The sequence below is a fragment of the Megalobrama amblycephala genome, linkage group LG4, assembly GCF_018812025.1.
Source record: "Megalobrama amblycephala isolate DHTTF-2021 linkage group LG4, ASM1881202v1, whole genome shotgun sequence".
Taxonomy (NCBI): domain Eukaryota; kingdom Metazoa; phylum Chordata; class Actinopteri; order Cypriniformes; family Xenocyprididae; genus Megalobrama; species Megalobrama amblycephala.
The window spans coordinates 29174388-29199406 of record NC_063047.1 but is presented as its reverse complement, the minus strand read 5'-3'; the positions used below and the strand labels follow the sequence as shown (position 1 = coordinate 29199406).

The 25019-nt window shown below is 35.0% G+C and overlaps 4 protein-coding genes and 1 long non-coding RNA gene across 7 annotated transcripts; 3 read left to right on the top strand and 2 right to left on the bottom strand.

Annotated features, from left to right (window-relative positions):
• The first annotated feature begins 309 nt into the window (after positions 1-309).
• kcnv2b (potassium channel, subfamily V, member 2b) lies at positions 310-4448 on the top strand. The gene is made up of 2 exons (XM_048186578.1): positions 310-2167; positions 3567-4448. The coding sequence occupies exons 1-2, from the start codon at positions 860-862 to the stop codon at positions 3843-3845; spliced, it is 1587 nt and encodes a 528-aa protein (XP_048042535.1). The 5' UTR covers positions 310-859; the 3' UTR covers positions 3846-4448.
• A 1002-nt stretch (positions 4449-5450) lies between these two features.
• LOC125267271 lies at positions 5451-6882 on the top strand. The gene is made up of 5 exons (XR_007184643.1): positions 5451-5465; positions 5598-5761; positions 5966-6020; positions 6296-6394; positions 6507-6882. It is a non-coding gene; the product is annotated as an uncharacterized LOC125267271 (long non-coding RNA).
• A 499-nt stretch (positions 6883-7381) lies between these two features.
• Positions 7382-18588, bottom strand: idua (alpha-L-iduronidase). Of its 2 annotated transcripts, XM_048188742.1 has the most exons (14): positions 18224-18588; positions 17285-17425; positions 16034-16116; positions 15668-15775; positions 15428-15523; positions 13652-13854; positions 13183-13362; positions 12046-12262; positions 11733-11942; positions 10332-10453; positions 9136-9261; positions 8567-8643; positions 8388-8488; positions 7382-8307 (listed from the first exon to the last, which is right to left on the bottom strand). In XM_048188742.1, the coding sequence occupies exons 1-14, from the start codon at positions 18382-18384 to the stop codon at positions 8204-8206; spliced, it is 1929 nt and encodes a 642-aa protein (XP_048044699.1). In that variant the 5' UTR covers positions 18385-18588; the 3' UTR covers positions 7382-8203. The 2 variants fall into 2 exon arrangements, with proteins under 2 accessions (XP_048044699.1, XP_048044700.1); XM_048188743.1 differs by lacking the exon at positions 18224-18588 and having other exon boundaries at positions 17237-17313.
• Positions 18589-19621: 1033 nt separating this feature from the next.
• On the bottom strand, positions 19622-21946 carry si:ch211-155m12.1 (uncharacterized protein LOC567653 homolog). Of its 2 annotated transcripts, XM_048188739.1 has the most exons (5): positions 21760-21943; positions 21645-21669; positions 21291-21357; positions 21163-21210; positions 19625-20667 (listed from the first exon to the last, which is right to left on the bottom strand). In XM_048188739.1, exons 3-5 carry the CDS (start codon positions 21342-21344, stop codon positions 20014-20016), a joined length of 756 nt encoding a protein of 251 aa, XP_048044696.1. In that variant the 5' UTR covers positions 21345-21357; positions 21645-21669; positions 21760-21943; the 3' UTR covers positions 19625-20013. The 2 variants fall into 2 exon arrangements, with proteins under 2 accessions (XP_048044697.1, XP_048044696.1); XM_048188740.1 differs by lacking the exon at positions 21645-21669 and having other exon boundaries at positions 19622-20667; positions 21760-21946.
• Positions 21947-22603: 657 nt separating this feature from the next.
• Positions 22604-24803, top strand: LOC125267269. Its single transcript, XM_048188741.1, has 4 exons — positions 22604-22677; positions 23183-23258; positions 23699-23743; positions 23841-24803. Exons 2-4 carry the CDS (start codon positions 23196-23198, stop codon positions 24135-24137), a joined length of 405 nt encoding a protein of 134 aa, XP_048044698.1. The 5' UTR covers positions 22604-22677; positions 23183-23195; the 3' UTR covers positions 24138-24803.
• Positions 24804-25019: the final 216 nt, after the last annotated feature.

Below are 25019 nucleotides of genomic sequence, written 5' to 3'. Positions count from 1 at the left end.
ATGCCCATTTGAATTTGTTTTGTTTTTGAAAGCAGATAAACACTGCATATGTTATTCAAAGAAATTCATAATCACATTTTTGCATAATCACATTTTTGCACCTGCATCTTCAGTCGTTTTATATTAAGTTTATATATCTTTAATTATTTTTATCTTAGTTTTTTTTTAAATAGAAATATTTTGTAACATTATAAATGTCTTTACTGTCAATTTTGATCTATTTATGTGTCCTTTCTGAATAAAAATATTCATTTCTTTTTTAAATCATATACCTCAAACTTTTGAATGTAGCAAAAGTATTAAGCAGCAAAAATGTTTTCAACATTGATTATAATAATAAATGTTTCTTTGACGAAAATCAGCATATTAGAATGATTTCTGAGGGAACGTTTCCACGCCTAGTAGTTTCCTTCATTCATGAATTCCTTCATGTCCACTAACTTCTGATTGGCTGCTTGTTTAAATGTTACTATCATTATCCTGTTATAAATACTTGTTCTATCATAAACTAGATAAAGATGCCCGTAGTTTAGAAGCAGTTTATGAATAAGCCTTTGGATGTTGAAAGGAGTCTTGTCTGGGTAATTTGGCAAGAAGAGCCTTCATTCATTGACACATGGCAAGCATGACATTTCAAAGAATTCAAAACAGACGCCACCCTCAAGCAAAAGCTTAACGGATAATGGCATTTAAGTTGAACTCTTAGCTCCTTATAGACGGCATTAGAGCACTGGTGCTTCCTCCTGCCTGTCTCTTTATACTTAAATAGGGTAGATTTAACTTCAGTAAAGCTCTGAGATTTACAGGCGCTCTGTACAGTTGCTATCCTCCTCTAGGAGGATAGTGGAGGACTGAGAGGATGTTCAGCTATCAGAGTAACAGGAGACAGAGCCTCTTTCCCAACTGCAAACTAGCAACCTCTGAGTCAGCAGACGACGTCATTCCCTTCGCCAAAGAGTGTTTGGTGAAACAGTGGAGCTCTTTAAGCGAACTACAGACGGATATCTATGACATCTTTGGTGAGGTTGACGATGGGGAGGTTGAGAGGCATTCGGAGCCTTCGTTATGGTTTACCAGCATATCGCCAAGCAGGAATTGCACGCTCAACATCAACGTTGGAGGAAAGTCCTACCGCATCACCTACAAAATGGCAGCGAGATACCCACAGAGCAGAATTGGCCGTCTGGCCATCTACACCGACCATAACATGAAGCTGAACCTCTGCGATGACTACGTCGTGAAGGACAACGAATATTTCTTCGACCGAGATCCTGACGTCTTCAACAGCATCTTCAACTTCTACAGGACCGGTGTGCTGTGGATCAAGGACGAGCTTTGTCCAAGGAACTTCTTAGAGGAGATCAATTATTGGGGCATTCGGATCAAATACTCTCAACGGTGCTGTCGGATCCTGCTCGAGGAGAAACATGACGAATTGTGCGAACAGCTCAAGGTTGAGAAGGAACTGGAGGCGGAGCTGGAAATCGAAGAACACGAGGAGGCATTCGACGACATGTTTCTCGGCAAGACGCGACGGTCACTTTGGAACGTCATGGAGAAACCGTTCTCCTCGGTACCGGCGAAACTCATGGCGGTCGCCTCGAGTATGTTTGTGCTGGTGTCGCTGGTTACGATGACTCTGACTACGGTGGAAGAAATGGAGAACATGGCATCTACTAACCAGCTCAGTGGCAAGACATACGGAGAGTTTGTAGAGACTGTGTGCATAACCTTCTTCACCGCCGAGTACCTGTTGCGTCTGGTTTCAACCCCAGGTATCAGTCGCTTCGTTAAGAGCATACTGAACACGGTAGACCTCATGGCCATCCTACCGCAGTTTCTGCAGTTCTTGCTCGAGAGCTTTGAGACCTTCGGTTCTGGGAAAGAAAATGCTGACATGGAGACTGTAGGGCAGGTGAGCAAGGTTGGACAAGTGCTGCGAATCATGCGACTCATGCGTATTTTCCGGGTTTTGAAACTGGCACGTCACTCCACGGGGCTGAGAGCGTTTGGCTTCACGTTGAGGCAGTGCTATGAGCAGGTGGGATGTCTCTTTCTCTTTATCGCCATGGGGATCTTCACATTCTCCGCCATGGTTTATAGTGTTGAACACGACGTCCCTAATACCAACTTTACCAGTATTCCACATTCTTGGTGGTGGGCATCTGTAAGTAAACATTACATATATAGTTAATGTTACTCATTACTCACCCTAATGTCTTTACAAACACGTATCACATTCAATTTTCTGTGGAAAACACAAAAGGAGATCTTAATAGAGTGCAACAGTCAGGTTCTGGAGGTAAAATCCCATTGATTTTCTCCATAGGGGAATTGATTTTGAATGATAAACCTTTAAAGACAGACCTACTATGAGCTATGAGGTTATATGCAATGGAATTCCTGGTGAAAAAGACTTAAAGGATTAGTTCACTTTCAAATGAAAATTTCCTGCTAATTTACTCACCCCCATGTCATCCAAGACGTTCATGTCTTTCTTTCTTCAGTCAAAAAGAAATTAAGCTTTTCGATGAAAGCATTCCAAGATTTTTCTCCATATAGTGGACTTCAATGGCCTCCAGACGGTTGAAGGTCAAAATTATAGTTTCAGTGCAGCTTCAAAGCATACTACATAAAAAATAATATACATTTTAACCATGCTCATGGTTAAACTAGCTCTCTTCTTCTTCTTCTCTATTTGAATTCCAGCAGTGTAGACACTGCTAAGTGTATTACTGCCCTCCACAGGACAAATTTGAACTAATTGTAATATACTTGCACTAGCATATTGTATATAACAATTAGTTAAAACTTTGACCTGAGGAGGGCAGTAATACACTTAGCAGTGTCTACATTGCCGGAATTCAAATAGAGAAGAAGAAGAAGAGAGCTAGTTCAAGATGAGCATTTATGGTTAAAATGTATATAATTTTTTTTTTTTTTTTTTTAGAAATTAAGTGATGGTTTCTCTAGATAAGACCCTTATTTCTCGTCTGGGATCGTGTAGAATGCTTTGAAGCTGCACTGAAACTGTAATTTTGACCTTCAACCATTTGGAGACTATTGAAGTCCACTATATGGAGAAAAATCCTGAAATGTTTTCATCAAAAACGTTGACTGAAGCTTTGACTGAAGAAAGAAAGACATGAACATCTTGGATGACATGGGGGTGAGTAAATTATCAGGAAATTTTAATTTGAAAGTGAACTAATCCTTTAACCATGATTCTGCAGAGAAATCTCTACCAATCAGAGAATAGCAACAAGCATATTGCATCAAAATAATGTTTCTTACTTAGATATATTATATATCTTCAGACTTTGAAAATGGTCATTTTAACTACTTTTATGAAGTTTACATGGTGGTACTTTTTACATACTACTTACTACTACTACTTACTACTTTTTGGTGGTCCTGGTCCCCATCCACTTTCATTGTGTGTCATTCTGCTAAACGTCTCCTTTGGTTTTCTATGGAAGAAAGAAAGAAAGTCACAGAGGTTTGCAACAACGTGAGGTTGGGTAAATTATTTATTTTGATCAGTTACCAATATCTTCTCATTCCAGGTGAGCATCTCTACTGTAGGCTACGGTGACATGTATCCAGAGACCCTTCTGGGGCGGATATTTGCTTTTGGCTGCATTTCCTTTGGGATCATTTTGAATGGCCTTCCAATCTCCATCCTCTTCAACAAGTTCTCAGATTACTACGCCAAATTGAAGTCTCACGAATACACTTCCAACATGAAGAACAGAGGGAAGGTTAACTTCATCCTGAGAGCCAAGAAGAAACTAAAAGAGTGTGGCTGCATCGAAACTAATGACACTAATTTCGTAGACACTTGATTTCCCAAAAATGTGCACATTATTTTATTGTTGGCATTGTTAAGATGTACTGAATCTTGTCTGAATGGGATTATTTTCTAAAAAGCCTTTTATATAAAAGTGCCAAATGAAACACAAGTATTAAGTAACACTGATTTACAGTAAAAGATGAAGAGATATACTTACTGTCTGTAATTCCTCATCTCCTGTTCCTTGTGCATTATCGATTGTTTAGTTTTCATAGCATGAACGCATCTTTGGTAATGAAGGTGTACTACAGCAATACAGTACATTTTAATGTTTGGACATCATGTTTTTGTAATTTGTTACCACTGTTTTACTCTTTTTAAATATTTTCTGCTATTCGCCTGGTTACAGAAGCACATTTAGCCACATAACACTGACGCTGACCTGCATTATCCTCAAAGTTTATGTGTTAACTTACCTGCCCTTTTGAACTCGATCTGTCCGACAACCACAATAGAAGATTAATCTAATTTACAAATAGCATTAATCTAATTTACGAAGTTCCCATGACGTGTCCAATTAACGGAATTAACACTGTTTTTAGCCTCTAGAGGCCCAGCGACTGCTTATTTATTCCCAGCAATTTCTCTGAGACTATACAAGCCTTTGGGTTCAGTTTGGTCTAATTGTCACAACACTTAAAGTATTAGTTCACTTTCAAATAAAATTTTCCTTATAATTTACTCACCCCCATGTCATCCAAGATGTTCGTGTCTTTCTTTCTTCAGTCGAAAAGAAATTAAGGTTTTTGATGAAAACGTTCCAGGATTTTTCTCCATATAGTGGACTTCAATGGTCTCCAAATGGTTGAAGGTCAAAATTACAGTTTCAGTGCAGCTTCAAAGGGCTTTAAACGATACCGGACGAGGAATAAGGGTCTTATCTACTGAAACGATCGGTCATTTTTATGCTGTATGTCCTACGCCTTCCCTATTCTGCTTATGGAAAAAACTGAACTGGCGCTGCGTTTGTTCCGTATGTAGAATAGGGAAGGCGTAGAACATACAGCGTAAGCGTTTTGAAGAATACGAACGTGCGGTTTTGGTGAAAGCACTTGGAAGGTGATCATTTGTTTATATAAAGCATATACATTTACATTTTTGTAGAAAATGACCGATCGTTTCAGTAGATAAGACCCTTATTCCTCGTCTGGTATCGTTTAAAGCCCTTTGAAGCTGCATTGAAACTGTAATTTTGACCTTCAACCCGTTGTACCCCAGTGAAGTCCACTATAAAGAGAATAATCCTGGAATGTTTTCCTCAAAAACCTTAATTTCTTTTCGACTTAAGAAAGAAAGACATGAACATCTTGGATGACATGGGGGTGAGTAAATTATCAGGAAAATTTTATTTGAAAGTGAACTAATCCTTTAAGTGTGACATATAGTGACTAAAAAACTTGGAGTAGGATTAACTTGAAAAAGGCTAGGAAACAATTTTCCTCGGTAATTGCTAGTAAATTTAATAAAAGATTACAAAGAAATGGCAAGAAAATTAACACATTGAATTAAACGTGAAATTCTGAAGTAGAAAGACTCCAAAAATCTTTGTTTACAACTTTTAAAAATCATGGTTTGCAGTGCAGTGGCTATGTGACGAAAAACTCCCCAAGATGTGAGGAAGAAAACATGGTTGGGAGGAATATACTCTCTCAAGACACATTTTAGGTACAAATATATTTATTATATTACATATTTTATAAATAAATTATAAATAAAACCTCTTTTTCTTATTCATCGACGATAGCGCGGTTGCACTCCAGGCCTGTAGGTGGCGGTATGACGTCAGCGAGCTCATAAGCGTGACTTCTTCTCGTTGTGCTCTTGCGCTTCTCTGACCTCTGTAGACTGAGTACGGTCCTGAAGTCCGGCGAAATGGTTCCTCCAGTGCAAGTGTCGCCGCTGATTAAGGTTTGTCTTCACAAATTCATTATTCTAGGTGTTTATTACTCGATTTTAACGTCTACAGGACTCTCTTTCCCTCCCGTCAGAGCGGGCTGTGATGTGTTGACGTCTGTTAAAATGGCCTGCATGCTGAAAGTCATGATATTTCCTTCCTTCTCTGCTAATAAAAACCGAATTATTGATATTACTGAGATTTATTTTGTTTTTCAGACAGCCAGATGGTCTGCATTGCTTGTTGGTATTATCTATGGAAAGCGCAGATATGGTAAGAACGAGCAAGTTCAATGACAGGTGTTCAAATGACATTTAAATTTTTATATATATATATATATATATATATATATACCTTTTTTGCAGATTGATTTTAGAGGTTCATTCACTCTAGAGTGCATGTTTATGTAGGTCTGAACTACATATATTGGATTAATTCATTAAAAATATATAAATAAAGGTGCTGCATCTGTTGCTCAAAGTTTAAAAATGTTGACACACTCAATAAAGACCATCCATTTGAGTTAAAAGCTTTTTCTTTATCTCCAGATAATCTGAAACCAATCGCAGAGGAGGAGAGGAGGATAGAAGAGGAGGAGAAGAAGGTGCGAGAGGAGAAGGAACGTATTGCTAAACAACTAGCAGAAGGTAAGGTTTCACCTTCACATTTTAATAGTGATTCTTCTACATATTCATCAGTTGAGCTTTGAATTGTTTGCTCATCCTGACACTTACTACTTTTCTTTTTTTAATTCAACAGCTAATGAGGACACAATCCTGAAGTGATCAGCCCAAAATGTCGGCTATATCGTGTAAAGATCTTATCTCTCTGGATAAAGAATGATACTTGTATTCTGCCATTTTGGTTTTACAGTGCCCTTTTCACACCTTTCCATGTTTTCTCTTATAAACAATGCCAGACGAATACCTCTTTTTGTCAAATAATCACTGAATACATGCAGATATTTGTACAACCTTGTATAAGTTTCCTCTGATCTGACTGTTTTGTTCTTTCATTGAAGAACCTTTATACAGGTGTAGTACATGCAATGTAATGTAAAATATACCCTGAATCAGAGTTTCACTTTGGTAAACAACATCTACACCAATATTTATTAATAAACTGTTAATCCCTATTTCTTTGTGTTTAATTTTGATGTATAAAAATAATTTAAATGTGCAGGTTGTTTTAAGTATGAACTGAGACAGCAGCATTTAAGATTAGACAATCTTTTTTACTGTTGTAAAAGATTCATTACCAGGAAATACTGTAAATAAAACTTCAGGTTATTCAAAAATTATCATTCAATCAGGGTCCATTCAAACATTACCCAATCCAATTTTTTTTTTATATCTCAGATGGCATATGCCTGTGGATTCTCTTTTGTGCATACTGCAAACCAATTCTTCCTGTGGGAAGCTCTAATCTAATTGGCTGGCTTTACGCAACTTCAGTTGTGTGCTCTTTACAAACTAGTTACTATATTTGCCAAAGTTTGTCAGGGTAGTGCATCAAATATTTGATATTCAAGTTTTGTTTTAGGAACTTGGTAACCATTATTTGAGTTTTTCTCCACAGTCTATTATTGTGGTGTCAGGTAAACGCCCCTAAATGACATGGAAAAAAAAATGAACTGTGGTTGGACACTATGTTTTAGTGTTTTTTTGGTCAAAATAAGATACAAAGTGAACTGTAATGTATGTGGAGAGTGATTGTGTCACTGAGATACTATTACAGTTTTTGTTTATATTTTGAATTCATTTTTTAGTTTTAGTAATTTTGTAGTATGTTTTTGACATTAGTTTTAGTATATCAACTTCATCAAAAAATCTTGCCTTGGCAACTAACTGAAATAAAATAAGTTAATTTTTGTATATATTTTATTTCATGTAACAAAAATGTTTTTTTTAATGGTTTTAGTTAAAAGGTTAGTTCCGCAAAAAAATCTGTTATTAATTACTCACCCTCATGTCGTTTCAAACCCGTAAGACCTTCGTTCAGCTTCGGAACACAAATGATATTTTTGATGAAATCCGAGATCTTTCTGTCCCTCCATTGACAGCTACACAACTACCACTTTCAAGCCCCATAAAGGTAGTAAAGACATCATTAAAGTAATCCATGTGACTCCAGTGGTTTAATTTCAATTTTATGAAGTAACTTGAGTGCTTTGTGCAAAAACACAGTTTACCAATTTATTTACAAAATATTAATCTCCAATGCACGTTCACGAGAGCACCATGATGCACGAGTGTTGTTTTGACATGAAAGCACGTTGGAGATTAATATTTTGTAAATAAAGTGGTAAATTATGTTTTTTTGCACAAACAAAACAATCGTATTGCTTCATAAAATGTAGGTTATAAGGGTGAGTAATTAATGACAGAATTTTCTTTTTTGGGTTAATTAACCCTTTAACTATAATAACACTTGTGGACAATCAAAAGTCTGGCTGATCAAGATTGGTTCTCTGAATATTTCTCTGTGACAGAATATTCTCCATTTCTTCCCCAGTAATCCACGGCTCTCACTCTGTAGTAACCCCTCACCTCCAAACTCTCTGTGGAGGAAAAACACAAGCAGGTCAATATATGGATCAGTGCTTGAAGTCATACATTTTGAATCCAATTGAATTCCTACCTGGAGAATAATTGAAGTATGTGAAAATAGTGTCTCTGTGATTAATCCTCTGGAAAGTGGTCTCATCTCTGGAAAATTCCACTTCATATGTCTTTATACACCTAAAATGACATGCAAATTACATTTAGAGCCATTAAATGAACTGCTTTGATGAACTGCTGTATTTAAACAGTTCTTACTTCGTGCCGATGCAATGATCCTTCCAAATAATCATAACTTGTCCTTTGGTGACGGTGATGAAACGCACCCCGTTCACCTGCAGAACAATAACTGCAATATTAAAACCAAACCACAAGGTTTCTAAATCTCTGCAAAGAATAACATGTACCTGGAATGCAGATGTTTTGCAATCACACTTAAATTAATTTCATGCACAGACAGACATGTGAGTAACAGTTTTGGGGCGTAGGTAAACAGCAGAAGCTATAAATTCACTCCACATCTTGACTTCAACATTGCACAATATTAAAACTCAGGAACCGGTCCAATACTTAGAAAAGAGTGCCTTACTAAGCTTCATGAGGTGCATCCTGGGATGCTTTTAAAGCATATTAAAGGATTTCACATACAATTTATATTTGTCTACAAAACTAATTTCAGGTATTTCAGCATCAACTTTAAGATGAAAACATTTTTAAAATCATGAGAAACGAATTCAGTCAAATGTGACTGCTAGTGTAACCTTTTGGTGTCAGATGCATCTAATGAGACGGCTGTGATGACAACGTTATGTCAAGTTGCCACTAACCTGGTCGGGCTTTTCTTTAGACTGGGCACATATGTGTATGAGCAGCACTGAGGGGACAGGAAGGACTGTTTTGAGCGTCAGAGAGCCATCGGATGGGACCGGCAGAGGTCCATCAGTCTGAGGATCCTACAAAATACGCATTCATTTAAAGACTTCATGGAATTTTTTTTACTCTTTTGATGTGCAATTTTAATGTTTTATGTAGATATTTATTCAAAATATGCTGCAAAACCAGCTCATTTAGAAACCATAATGGTAATTAAGTCACAATCATAAGCTCATATGGCCACCCACACTGTAAAAAAGTATTTTTCTAAGATGTACAGTAGTGGCCAAAAGTGACGTCCTGCCTCATCTTCACAAAGTGACATCTTCACTTTTTATTCAAATATTATTCAAAATTTGTTAAGGATTTTGTAAGTGTAATTGTGCTTTGAGTCAATTGTTTTATTTGTGATAACAAAATGAAACATGCCAAATTGTGCAGATAGAATTTGTGGCCAGGCTGTCATACAAAGAAATTATGAACACATGCAAAAACAAAAGAGAACCAACAAAATATTAATAACAGTTTATGCTGTAATCAATGTATACTTTTTCCTGTGAGTTTAGTTTTTCTTTTTGCATAGTAAAATAAAACTTGTAGCTGTTGTTTGCCTTTTCTTGCCAAATCATTTTGTCAGATTTCTTCCCTCATATTTAAAATATTTTAATGATATTTTGATGGGTTAAGTGAACAAATATCCCATCCAGACATCACTTTTGGTCACTAAATAAAAAAGGTTACTGGAGTATCTTTCACTGAAAATTACTATTTCAGTCTTTCTACTTCAAAATTTCACATTTAATTCATTGCGTTACTTGCCGATTCTTTGTAATTATTTGTGACATTTACTAGCAATTTCAAAAAGAGTGAAAATTGTTTCTACACTCAAACTTTTTTTCAGTGCATATGAAAAACAGAGAACTCTTAAAGTACAATAGCAAAAACAGCCTGTTTAACACTCAAGGTCAGATAAAGGGTGGAATGTGGTCATGAAAAATTAAATTATGACTGTTTTACATTTAGTCATTTAGCAGACACTTTTATCCAAAGCTTTCGTGCAAGAAACCAGTAACATTATAAGCAAACTTCATGGAAGTCATCAATGTGTGTTATGAAGGAGCGTGCATGTGTGTGCGTGTGTGTGTTAAACCTCTTGGCTCCGCAGCTGTGTGAACTGCTGTGCAGTGGGATAGTCAGGGCTGCCCATGCTCTCCCACAGTTTAAATGGGTTTGTCACATTATTATCCATGTAGTGTGTCACATACATCAGACCTACAAACACAGACAGGATAGAACTATAAATACAATCATATTTAATAAGCGCTTTTCACAATACACATTGTTTCAAAGTAGCTTTAAGGAAAATCATGATGTTAATGTTTATACAGGGATGCAAACAGGTAAGGGGGAAAAAGGTGAGAACATTGCGCAGGGCGGGGGCATGCTGCGCACAGATTTTTTAAGTTATTTTAGAAGTTATTTGCTTTACATGCTCATTTGTAGTTATTTTAAGGGATTTTTTAATTTATTTTTTATTACCCTATATGTCCAAAACTGAAATTGTTCACTAAAAAAAGTAACATATTGTTGCAACATTTTACCAAACCATTTGGTTAAAATCTCGTGTTATAAAAGACGAAGTGCTATGCAGGATATTTAAGACAATATTGTTTGATTAGATGGCAATACTGTTTGTCACATCTCAGTCCTCAAATACATAAAATATTACCCATAATAGACATATAATGGGTAATATTATATGGGAAAAATCTATGGATCTATGCAAATCCCACTGGTGACCTATTTTGATCTCAAAAAGGTGAGTTCTCACTGAAAGTTGAGGAGTTTGCATCTATGTTATAATATCTTAATATCTATTAAAGTCGCATTCACCAGATTAGAGCTGGGCGATAATGTAGTTTACATTTTTCAATGATATAAACAATCAAGCAGTTGAGATTTGCTATATAGTATATATCACCCTACGCAAGTATAAAAAACTTAATATAAAAAGCCGGACGATAACATAGTTACTTTTAGCAACAAAAGCAAAAAAAGTTGAGATTTGCTGTATAGTAAATATCGCTTTACATGAGTGTGCTGCATGTATGAGAATACAGGTATAATATATATCCAACTTTATATGTAGAGCTGTGCGATAATTTAGGATACTTTTTACGTTGATATAAACAATAATGCAGCCAAAATTTGCTGTATAGTATATATTGATTTATGTGAGTATACTGTATAGTATATGCAGGTAAAATTTAATATTTTACAAGTAATATACTATATATCCAACTTTTAATATATCGCTGGGCAATAATATAGTTTACAAGGATCAAGGATCAAGGCTGAATATACTAAAAGTTGTATAATTTGTCACTAATTATTCAATTGTTAATTAATTATGTGCCGATATTGAGTATTATGAAACCTGTGAGGTTTTGTTCAATTTATAACATTTTGGTTTCGTGTCAAGCCTAAGTTTTATTCAGTTGTGCATTGTTGAGCAAATATAATAGTGTATTGTTTTTTTGTGGTTACTGACCCATACGTGGAGGTATTCCAGTGAGGCGCAGAGTGATGATGTCAGCAGCTGAGGAGGTCTGGTTATCTCTGCTGTTATACAGCAGGACGGTGGTCTGCCAGCTATCGGCGGTGTACGGCACCTGAGGGACGTGAACCGTGGCCAACACACCCACTGACGAATTCACTTCAGAGCTGTCAGTCAACACCTGAGCCTGCACCTGAGTCTCACCTGAGGAACAATAAAATATTATACCAATAAATTTCTAGATACAGTTTGATATACTTAACTGGTATATCACCATCACTGATGATTCATCATAAACATTCATTACCTAACAATGCCAACAGGCCCATCACCGTCAGGACCGGTTTCCGTAGTAACTGCACATGTGGCGGGTTTGTGTTGTTGATCTGGAATCGAGCGGTGAGTGTGCGCTGGGTAAACGGGTGTGGGTGGTAACTAAGGAAAGCATTGTCGTTGCTAAGCAGCGTGTAGTTGACAGTACTGTTCTGGTCAGCGATGAGCAGGTTCTGATGCTGTGAGATGACCTACAACACACCAGAGGCATGAAAGGAGACTGTAATACTGCACCAAATATACCTGACTCACTAAATTAACAAGCTTTAATGAATCTTTAAGGAATGCAAATAATTTAAGAAATAAAAATATTTTATTTCTTAATAAATAAAATATTTTGTGTCTTTAGGTTTGAGGTAGGGCTGCACAATTTGGTGGAAAAGTCTAATTGTGATTTTTTTTTTTTTTTTGAAAATAGTAATATATATATATATATATATATATATATATATATATATATATATATTATATATTTTAGTACTAATATATTATACTAATAATTATTTAATTATTATTTAATAATTTTACTACTATATTATTTTATTATGATCATTATATATATATATATATATATATATATATATATATATATATATATATATATATATATATATATATAATGATAATCATAATAAAAGAATATATATTATATATATAATATTACTATAACTATATATTACTATACTATATATTACTATAACAACTATAATAATATTAATAATAAAAAATAATAGTTTTGTTTTACATTACAAGTGTATTTATATTATTTAGCTGTATTTTTGTTTTTTTGTTTTAATTTTCAGACATTAAACAATTTCAGTTTTCAGTAGCTACTGGCTAATAAAAGTGTTCATTTGTCCTGTCCCAACTTTCTGTTTTAATAGGAAATACATCAGCTGAGGAATAACAATATTATTTGTCAAACCATTTAAAGGAGTTTTTGCTATTAAGCAATGGGCTCAGGACAATATGATTGGCTGACTGCAATTCTGCTCCAGGACCAGCAAAGCATGTTGAATGTTGTCCTCATGTAAAACACATTTAGGTACTGAAACAGATGGTGAAATGAGATATTAGAGCGAGAACAGAGAAACACAGCACTCTCGTCTACCTTAACCACCATGGCTGCGTAGGTGACATCCGCTCTCCAGGTGAGCGGTTTGTTCCAGCCAACCAGCGGATCAGCCTCGTCATTGAAGATCGGCACAGAACGAAACTGTAGAAACTGCTGCTGGATCTCCCGCACAGTGGCCACTTCCTGCTGCAGGATGGGTAACGAGCTTCCACCTCCCTGAAAAACAAAGAAATACATACTACGATAATCAAAAATATAATTACTCATTTGTCATTTATTTGACAGGTTTATCAGAAGCGACTTGCAGTATACTTATTAAAGGAACAAGATTAAAGTCGACATGTAAAACTTTCTCTACACATTTTACTTCAGTTCTGGTATGTAATGTGATATTCAACAAGGTATATTAGCATTTTATTATCACTTATTACATGGCTCTCTGAAATGCATGATTCTGATGGGTTTATTTTGCAGCTGGCTTTACTTATCATAAACTTTCATGTACCTTCTTGTGTAGTGCGATGTAGTCTAGCCTTACGCCAGTCTCTCCAGTAAAGTAGTTTGTGCCGTTGTAACAGTGCTGTAGCATCTCCCAGCAGTACGGCGAGCGGGGCGGAGAATGACAGGAGTCTCCCGGACCCCCAAACTTCAAGAACGGACTTGCTGCACGAAGGCCCTCAGAGCAGGCATCATAATAGTTCAGAAACCCTGGAGGAGTGGAGCAGGAAAATTCACTGTCACCACAATGAGACCACTAATTCTTCTATGAGGTAGCATTAAATTAAAACTTGTCAGACACTTTCTTGTTTTGTCCACACCACAAAGGCACATAATTCCTGTGTTCGAGAACACCATGTGCGGAAATGCAACACAAAAACATGCTATCTAAACTGATCAGTAGTAGTGTTTACAAAAGATTTCTATTTCAAATAAATGCTGTTCATCAAAAAATATCTCAGTTTCCACTAAAATATTAAGCAACACAGCTGTTTTCAACACTGATGATAATAAGAAATGTGTCTTGAGCAGCAAATCAGCATATTAGAATGATTTCTGAAGCATCATGTGACAATGAAGACTGGAGTAATAATGCTGAAAATGAAAAAAAATAAAGCCTATCTGAGAGCAAGACAGGAAAGAGAAGTTGGTGTGCAGGTTAAAGCTTATAGGGATAGTCTTTACTTGTGCAGGTTAAACCTAACTTGTGCAGCTTATAGGGATAGTTCACCCAAAAATGATTATTAGGGATAGTTCACCCAAAAATCATGGGAAAAATTATCCCATGATTTACTCACCCTCAAGCCATCCTAGGTGTATATGTCTTTCTTCTTTCAGCCAAACACAATCTAAGTTATATTAAAAATATCCTGGATCTTCCAAGCTTTATTATGGGAGAGAATGGTACCCTTTTTTATTTAAAAAAAGTGCATCCATCCATCATAAAAGTAATCCATACGGCTCAAGGCCTTTTGAAGCGAAGCAATGCGTTTTTGTTAGAAAAATACCCATATTTATATGACGCATGATGAACATGGAAGCATAGAGAATAGAGCAAAACAAAACACCGGTCACAAACTATCCCTATAAGGCTGCTCAATGAGCTTAATATAAATAGAAATTTTACATTTAACACTTCTCCAAAACTTCATATACAAATTTCCCCAAAATACAGACATAAACATAGACCCTAGTTCAGTTTGGTGCAAATTACAAATGTCTATTTCAACATCTTCCCTCTACATGGTACAATAAAATTGTTGAATACCAGTTAACATATGAACATAAAAAATATAGCTGCAATTACAGGGCCTGAGGTTATGGTACCCGCAAGACAAGGTCCCAATGGGTCTCAAGACATTTTTAAAAGTTGGGCATCTTGGACTATTATTAACTTGACATGGCATCTTAAATATGCAGCACTCAGTGCGGGATGTTTAAAGAACAGAGCAAGAGATGCAATGCAACGTGCATGTCTATAAGAACACTAATAAAAAGATCGACTCAGATGTAGGATTTCGAAACGGTATGTTTAGACAAAATGTCAGAAAATATCATTGGTGCAATTAATTCAGCAGCATGACCCAAAGAATCTAACATTTTGTTTCTGGCCTATTTGGATGAAAACTTATAAGCAGAAATGACAAACGTACTGCAAGAGCAGGTTTGATTTTTTGGTGGTGCTCGATGCTTGAGACCACTAATTAAAATCAATTCCAAATGATTGAGACAAACTGACAGGGTTTTGGCTCAGACAACAACAAAAAAAAATATTAGACTGTACCTTGGATTGACACAGTGATGTTGTCAAAGTCGTGGTTGTTCGGCTCATTCCACGTCTCGAAGTTCCACTGAGAGACAAAGCTGAAGCCGTATTTCCCTGCACACATATAAAACAGCAGGAACAAACACAGTCAGACCTTTTGGAGCTAAAAGATAGAGTAAACAAAAGGTTCAAACTGCACAACTGCTTCATGATCTATCATCACCATCTAAGACATTACAACTTCACTCTCATACTCACATATGTATCTTTTGGCGATCAGATAGACCAAATTTCTCCATTCAGTAACTTGTCTTTTGTCTTCAAAGTTGGTGAAGGTGTTGGACACACTGCCCATCAGTTCAAACCCTTTAAAAAGAGGCAATCCTCTTTAACACAATTCAAATTTGTGTTAAGTTAACCCTAATGGCAGAATCCTAATCCTACATTATGCAAGCATGGATTACACTGTAATATTTAGAATTTGAAAAACAAAATCTTAGACCTGCTTAGTCAAGAAATAATGCAGGACAGTAAAGCCAGCAGAAGATGAATCCTCCCTGATCTGAGCCTTCTTGCACTGTTTCACCAGCTCCGTGTGTACCCTGTGTGTGTTGCATTACATACCCGGCTGCAGTCCATTCTGCCAGAGAAGGTCAATCAGCTGGTCTAAGTGAGTGAAGTTGTAGTGATATTCTCCATTGTAAACTCTACATGAAATCCAGATACAAAAACATTAGTACTACAGTACACTACAACCATATATTTTACATGGAGATGCATGGAGAATATAAATAATGCATTTAAGTAAAGATTATTTGTTGATGCACAAACAGAAAATCAGATAGTATGTCAAAAGCAGATTCCAAGAGAGAAAAGAGATTATATAAGACATTTTATAGCATTCATGTGATACAACTTACATCTAATGAAATCTTGGTTACACTTTACAGTAAGGTTTAATTTGTTAACATTAGTTCATTATATTAGTTAACATTAACTAATAACGAACAATACTTCTACAGCATTTATTAATCTTAGTCAATGATAATTTCAATATTTACTAATACATTTTTAAAGTTCAAATTTGTATTTGGACTGTGAACTAACATGAACAAACAACGACCAGTTTGATTTTTACTAACTAACATTAAAAAAGATGCTTTAAAAATATATTGCTCATTTTTAGTTCATGTTAGCTAATGCATTAACAAAATGATAACAAATCTTTAACAAACAATAAGCATCTGCACGATAAATGCTTGATAACATTGCAACTTAAACAGTAAATCATTTGAATTTTCTCTTAAAATGTTGAATTTAAATTTGACCCAGATGTTTATAGACAAAAAAATATCTTTTGGAAACATCACTGCTTACTTGCGAGGTCACAGATTTTTAAACAGTTGGGTAAGTTACTCTAAAAATAAATTAATTACATCTTCAAAAGTGTATTTAGATTACTGTACTAATTACTCTCTCTAAAAAGTATTGGATTACTTACTACTAATTACTTTCTAAATTCCATATCAACCTTGAACAGTTGAACAATACAAGGATAGACTTGAAACATTTTAACATTACATTTTGATGTTAAATCCACTATTGTTTTATATAGATTGTTGTATAATCTATACAGAATTTAATGCAAATACATCGGTAATAAAGTAACTAATTAAATTACAGTAATTATATTTCTTGGTAATTAATTCCACCCAACACTGTTTTTAAACAGAAAGAGATGAATGAGCATATTAGATACTAATATCAATCTTAATATTTGCATATTATTTTTTGTGTATGTTATTTATGAAAATACTTCATATTCACCAAACGGAAGAAGAGAAAGTCTCTCTCTGGGAATATGGAGTAACTGACCGTGCGGACACCAGCTCCAGCATCCAGTGTATCCGCACCTGCTGGATTCCTCTGTGCGGCACAGAGCCGATCAACGCTAGATTCATCTGCTGGTCCGGACTGAGATCATACAGGTGTGCATCAGTGTGCGGCTGCGGAGGGCTGCAAAAACACGAGACAAAAGTGAACGTTGTGATCATTCATTAAACGATTATAAAGACAATGTTTTCCTGGAAATGCTGGGGTAGATGTCACTAACAAAAGAGTACAAAAAGTATAATGGTATTATCACACTTTATTTATTCATCATTCTTTCTTTCTTTCATTTACTGATTAAATAAGGCAGCAGTTCATGCACATATCATGATACCATTATTAAAACTCATTATAATTAAACACTGGTTATTGGTTTCCAGATGGGTTTTAATATCATTATTGTGATGCAATGTTTGTAGTGCAACATGTCTGAGTATTTCACGCAAGTGGCTTTTCCTTATATTGAGGAAAAAAACAAAGATGGTAAGGAGTGGGAGGAGAAATAGAGGAAAACACCCAAAAAACCCTGTTTTAAACACATGCATATTGCATTGACTACCTGAAATCAAATGACACAGCAGGGGTCTTTTTTAGTTTTTTATTTATTTTTTAGAAAAACTTAAAATGCATTAAACAAAAAGAGTCAACTTTATGATACTACTACTTCTTTACTTTTAAGTATAATGTACACAGTGTCATGTATGAATATGTAACCATGCAGTGTTATGGTTTCTCTTAAAATAGTGTGGCAGTACCATTATGAAAGTGATTATATCAGAAGTTAATACCATGATCATATATGTACCATGGTATTTAAATGACACTCCAATGTCCAAATCAGTAGCCTACTTTTTGCAGTTGATACTCGCTGTACCATGGTATTATTAGTAAAGTTTAGTGTATAATATTACAGTTTTATCCTACCAGAATCCAGTGCTTCTCCAAAAGTGCTTGAAGTTTCGTAACGGCTTATCAACATTCACTTGAACCTCCACAGATGAAGATATAACAGACTGCTGCTGTTTTATCATCAGGACTAATATAAACACTGTCCATCTGAGCGAACTGTGTTTACATCTATACATGCTGCTGACGTCACGTATAAACACACACGTTCACGGTACGTGTCTTACCGTTTAACTTCATTGATATATTATCTCATGTTTAAAATTTCGGAAATCGTTAAAAATATTTCCTCCCAACTTATGTGCTCATAAAATATACGAGCTTCCATCAGCTGTCTTCAGAAAAGTTGGTGCTCTGACGTCATTGACTGGCGACTTTTGTTTTTAACAGCTGAATGTCGCGGCCTGCTGGTTTAAATGTGAAATGACTTGAGGCAACGAAAAATACTTTTTTCTCATCTACACTGCATTTATATTCATATAGTATACAGTACAATATAGTATAGTGACAATATAATAGCCCAACACACTCGTGTTAATGTTTAAAGGGTTAGTTCACCCAAAAATGAAAATTCTGTCATTTATTACTCACTCTCATGCCGTTCCACACCCGTAAGACCTTCGTTAATCTCCGAAACACAAATTAAGATATTTTAGTTTAAATCCTCCGTGAGGCCTGCGTAGGGAGCAATGACATTTCCTCTCTCAAGATCCTTAAAGGTACTAAAAAACATATTCAAATCAGTTCATGTGAGTACAGTAGTTCAATATTTATATTATAAAGTGACGAGAATATTTTTGGTGCGCTAAAAAAACAAAATAACGACTTATTTAGTGATGGGCGATTTCAAAACACTGCTTCAGGAAGCTTCGGAGCGTTATGAATCTTTTGTGTCGAATCATGATTCAGATCCCGTGTCAAACCGCCAAACTGCTGAAATCACGTGACTTTGGCGCTCCGAACAGCAGATTCGATACACTGATTCATTTGTGCTCCGAATCTTCCTGAAGCAGTGTTTTGAAATCGGCCATCACTAAATAAGTCGTTATTTTGGTTTTTTTTGGCGCACCAAAAATATTCTCGTCGCTTTATAATATTAATATTGAACCACTGTACTCACATGAACTGATTTAAATATGTTTTTAGTACCTTTATGGATCTTGAGAGAGGAAGTGTCATTGCTGACTATGCAGGCCTCACTGAGTCATCGGATTTCAACAAAAATATCTTAATTTGTGTTCCGAAGATGAACGAAGGTCTTACGGGTGTAGAACGGCATGAGGGTGAGTAATAAATTACTTATTTTCATTTTTGGGTGAACTAACCCTTTAACTCTTTCAAGGACATTTATTTTGTTATTATTTTATCAATCTTTTTTTGTTTGTGTGTTTTTTAAAAGCATCTGAAGTAACATGACTTTTAATGCTTTAGGATGGTTCAAAAAAGATGTGGAAGACTTTTTTATTAGGATAAATGAGTTTTATACTGGCAAATGTTGTTCTAACAGGCAAGACTGAAATATAGCACATTTAATACAAGGTGCATAATACAGCAAGAAGAAATAGAAAATCATATAAGATACTATGTTAATTTAAAAATGAATGAAAATATAGGAACAAAAAAGAATAACAACATAAAAAGTTGCATTCAAAAGAATTATAATAAAAGTAAAATATGACATGACATTGTTTTACATATTGCAACTGCTGTAAAGCTAAAAAAGAATGTATTAAATGAGATCAAACAATAAAAAAGTCCCTCATCCATCTGCCTGGCGGTGTCGTCATATACAGGTTACAATCTTAAAATTACCCCTGCGTAGTAACTGTCTGCCCGCGCTCCCTGAATATGATAGGGGGTGTTACTGCCACATTAGGCATACCATAGTTAAAATAGGGATTGGGAGGATACATCTGTGGATAAAAAGGGTACGGACCAAAATTTTGAGGACCTTGAAAAGGATTTACAGGCTGAAAGTATGGGTTAGTCTGTGGGCCGAAGAAAGCAGGGTTCTGGAGAGGACCGATCATGTGTGGATATCCCTGAGAGGGAACGTTGAATGGTATTACTACGGCATTCTGAGGCAGGATGGAGCTGTACGGAGCCGGAAGTGCCACAACCTGAGCAGGATTTTGAAGAGCAGGCATTGACTCGGGATTGGCCAGCACTAGCTGCTGTAAGGGTGCTTGTTTAGGAGGTTCTGCTGCCGTTGCCCTGTCCTGCTGGGGAGGGCCGGAGATGAAAAGGTTAATCTGTGGCACAGAGGGTTGCTGTACTGATTTGGGGTCTACAGGAGGGCCAACAGGAACAGGAGATAGTGGATTGAGGATATATGCTGTCTGGAACTGCGAAGAAGGTTCTTGTAGCTGGAGACCTGCTGGTTTTGGGGTTGGATCAGCGATAGGGGGTTTATTGACATTCGCTAGAGTGTCCCTCATTTGAGTAATCAAGGCTTGCAGCCCCTAAAGTGGGTAAAAACAATATATTGTTATGCTATTTTGACAACCAACCAGCAATGACCCAAGCCATATCAATGCCTTAAAGGGTTTGTTCACCCAAAAATGAAAATATTGTCAACATTTACTCACCGTCATGTCATTCCAAAGATTTTCGTGCATCTTCAGAACACACAAATAAAGATATTTTTGATGAAAGCTCTCTTTTGATTTCATCAAAAATATCTTCATTTGTGTTCTGAAGATGAATGAAAGTCTTATGGGTTTGGAACAACATGAGGGTGAGTAATTAATGACAGAATTTTCATTTTTGGGTGAACTAACCCTTTAACAATGGCTTAGCAGATATTGGTAAAGCTGTCAGGTTTAGCATGGAAAAGCACATTTTCTTCAGAAAAGTTTAGTTTTTATTATCAAGTTTAATGCACAAAATGAAATGAATTTCAGAAATGAAATGAGGTCTAGTTTAATTAAATGAATGCCAAAATAAATAATACTCACCTCCTCTTCACTCGCAGATCTGGCTTCTATGTCATGATTCTGATCCACCTGTGAGACAAACACACACTCTTTAAAAACACCAGGGTTTCGTACATGTTGAATATGAAATGACTGAAATATGCACTTACTGGTGCAGCAGTTATCAAGAATAAGTTGCTTATTATCAGCACTATTGTCTTCATTCTTCCAATATGTCTGCAATAATATTACAATAGTATGCATATAAAAACCTCTAAATGAACAGGTGCTGTTAAACAAATAAAAACACATTTGCATTAACATTTTATGTTATTTTTTGTATTGATTGATTGATTGAAAGCAAACATCTGATGCTCAGCACTATTGTCTTCATGCTTTCAGTATAGTATCTGCAATAGTATTATAATATTATAACAAAACCTTAAAGCGCACAAGTGCTGTCAAACAAGCAAATAAAATTAAAGGAGTTTATGAAATACACAACCAGCTGATAAAACTTTTACCTTAGTTTTTTTTCCCCCAATATACCTGAAATAATATAATAATATTATGTATATTAAAACAACTGCAGCATCAAATTTGCATTTATGTCCTACAACCTGCTAATAAAAGTCTTACCTTAGTTCAGTGAAGTTCCCTCAGATTAGAGTATTAATGGTGTTGAAGAGGCTTTTAAGGACTCTTAGTTTTGTAGGAATTGGGATTCATCCAATCAGTGATGCTGTTTTTTCTCATTTCCCCCGAAATTGCAGAATGTCTCAATATCTAACACCATTACCACTAAAAACTCCTTATAATTAAACACTGGTTATTGGTTTCCAGATGGGTTTTAATATCATTATTGTGATGCAATGTTTGTAGTGCAACATGTCTGAGTATGTTACGCAAGTGGCTTTTCCTTATATTGAGGAAAAAACAAAGATGGTAAGGAGTGGGAGGAGAAATAGAGGAAGCCCTCTTTTAAACACATGCATATTGCATTGGACCACCTGAAATCAAATGATACAGCAGGGGTCTTTATTTATTTATTTATTTATTTTTTAGAAAAACTTAAAAATGCATTAAACAAAAATAAAAGACAGAGTCAACTTCAACCAAAGCTGAAGAAGTTGTTTCGTTGTTTTTTGAACTGTAAGAAGCAAAATTAAAATGCACAAGTTTATGATTCTGTTCATCAATAATGGCTTTGCTATTTATAAGAAAGTGTATGAATATGGTTCTTACACATTATTTTAGACCCGACTTAAAAAGTTATTGTGAAATGTTGTAGATACTTGAGGTAACGGTCACAAACCAATGCGGCGAGGCATTTCTTCAGAACTCAGATTCTTTAATTAATTTCAAACCATGTAGATTCATTTAAAAGATTAAGCCGAATTATCTGTTCATCAAACTCCACAGCACTCAATTGTGGGAAAGAACCACAGAATTTTATGGGGTGAATGAGAGAAGGTTGTCATATAAAAACACAAGCAGAACTGGATGAGAAAAGATATCGACAAAGCAGCATATGTGAAATGTGAAAAAGACGAACAGGTAAGTGAAAATATTATCTTTATGTAGTAGTCAACATTTGACGTGGATCAAAACCTTTCATCAAAGTTGTCCTAAAACCTTCTTCTTAACTTTTTTTCTTAACTTTTTTGATCCACTTCAAATGTTGACTACTGTATATATTTTAATTATTAAATAAAATTTCAGACATAATATATATATTATTATTATATTAATATTATATTATTTACTAGTACTATTTTATCAAATAAAATATTTTATATAGCATTAATTATATATATATATATATATATATATATATATATATATATATATATATATATATATATTATAAAATTAACATAGTAATAGTAAATTATATAATATTAAAATAATTTAATATTATCAGTAATATATATATATATATATATATATATATATATATATATTATTGCTATTAATTTAAGTTCTGAGTGGGTCAAAAGTCTGTCTAGAAAATAAAATTATGGGATGAGCAATCCATGATTTCACATGGTTTACTTTGCAGGTCAGAAGCAGCTATGACAACCCTAATCTTGGTTTTCAGTCTCCTGTCTGCAGTCTGTCTGAGTCTGGCTGTTCCTGTGAGTTGAATATACGACTTACATAATGTAAATATGACACATATAATGTTACCTGTTTAAGGGATTTTGTCTGTTGGATATACAGTCAAACCAACATTTATTCAGACACCTTGAACATTTCATACATTAATACAGTTTATTCACTATAGTTTAAAAAATGGTAATTAAATATGGCAAGATCTCAGAGTTAAACTGTGTCAGAAAAAAATTTAAATCTTAATTATGTCAGATAACATGGTCAGGTCAAAGTGTCTGAATAATTTTTGGTCCCAAATTTTTATCAGTTTTACTGGTAGTCCACTGTATGAAGAATTTTTGGGAATAATATGTAACAGTTTACTTTATTTTGCTATCCTCACTTATAATGTCAACTATATTTTCCTGCACCCACTAGTAAAAATATATAAAAAATGTCTGAATAATTTTTGTTTTGACTGTAGGTGGAGAAAACCAGGGGCAGGAAGACAAGAGATTTGAGTTTTGAGGTAATTGTTTCAGTTCAGTGAACATTCAAAATGCACTTTTTAAAGAAAAGATGTTTGCATGTTCAACAGCTGTGAATCATAACTTTGTGTTTTTCAGGACTTCTATCGGCCAGTCTTTCCAGTTCAAACAATGCCTTCATTTCCTTTTCTCATGAATATGGATCAGTTCCGTGGACTGCAACTTACACCCTACAGATTTCCAAGTATTGTACGCCCCTATCCACCTGGTTTCTACTCATATTCATATCCATATCCACATCCACATCCGCATCCACACTTATTCCACTTCAGGCCTCCAGTGGCTGTGCAGCCGCCCATCATTGTGCTAGAGAGGGTCCCCCCCACTGCAATCCCTACAGCCAGACCTCAAGTCACAGTCATTCCCATCGGATGATGACCATCTATCAGGAGCCAAAAATAATCAGCTGACATATAACAGGAGAATGGCTTGATTTTGATTCAGACTTGAATTTGATATATTTTTATTTGATAATCTTTTCTTTTTGTTAATTCTCAGATGGTGGTATTGAGCACAGCCTAAGTGCTAAGTCACATAACCCTGGATATTTTAAATATTAAAAAATACATATTTTTTAGCAATACACATTTTTATCTTTCCAATTTCTACTGTAATTTCTGACAATCTGCTTAGCCTTTGTACGTCTAATCATTTAGACTTGCATTAGCTCAAAATATACTTCCATGTTCAAGTGCATTTAGATTATTTTACATCATTTGTACTGAAATATTCATTTTTCATATCATGTGATTGCTTGTGATAAATAAAGCTGAGTAGTGTATTAAAATCCCTGTTGCATTTACATTGATGTGTAAAATGTGCAGAAAACACTTTTTGCAACCCAAATCCTAAATTAATGTACAAATAAAAACTATTAGTCTATTTTCTACATTTTCATGGATATTCACAATGACTTTCCTATGGGTTGATGTTTAACATTTGAATTACGTAGTCTTTACAGTGAATATGTATTATTAGATACCATTTACATTACTTTTCAAAAGTTTTTTTGAAAAAATGAATACTTTTATTCAGCAAGGATGCAATAAATTGATCAAAAATGCTGTTCTTTTGAACTTTCTATTCATCAAAGAATCCTGAAAAAAAATGCAGCACAGTTTTTAGCATTGATAATAAGAAATGTTTCCAGCAAATCATCATATTAGAATGATTTCTGAAGAATCATGTGACACTGAAGACTGGAGTAATGATGCTTTGCCATCTCAGGAATAAATTACATTTTAACACGTTAAAATA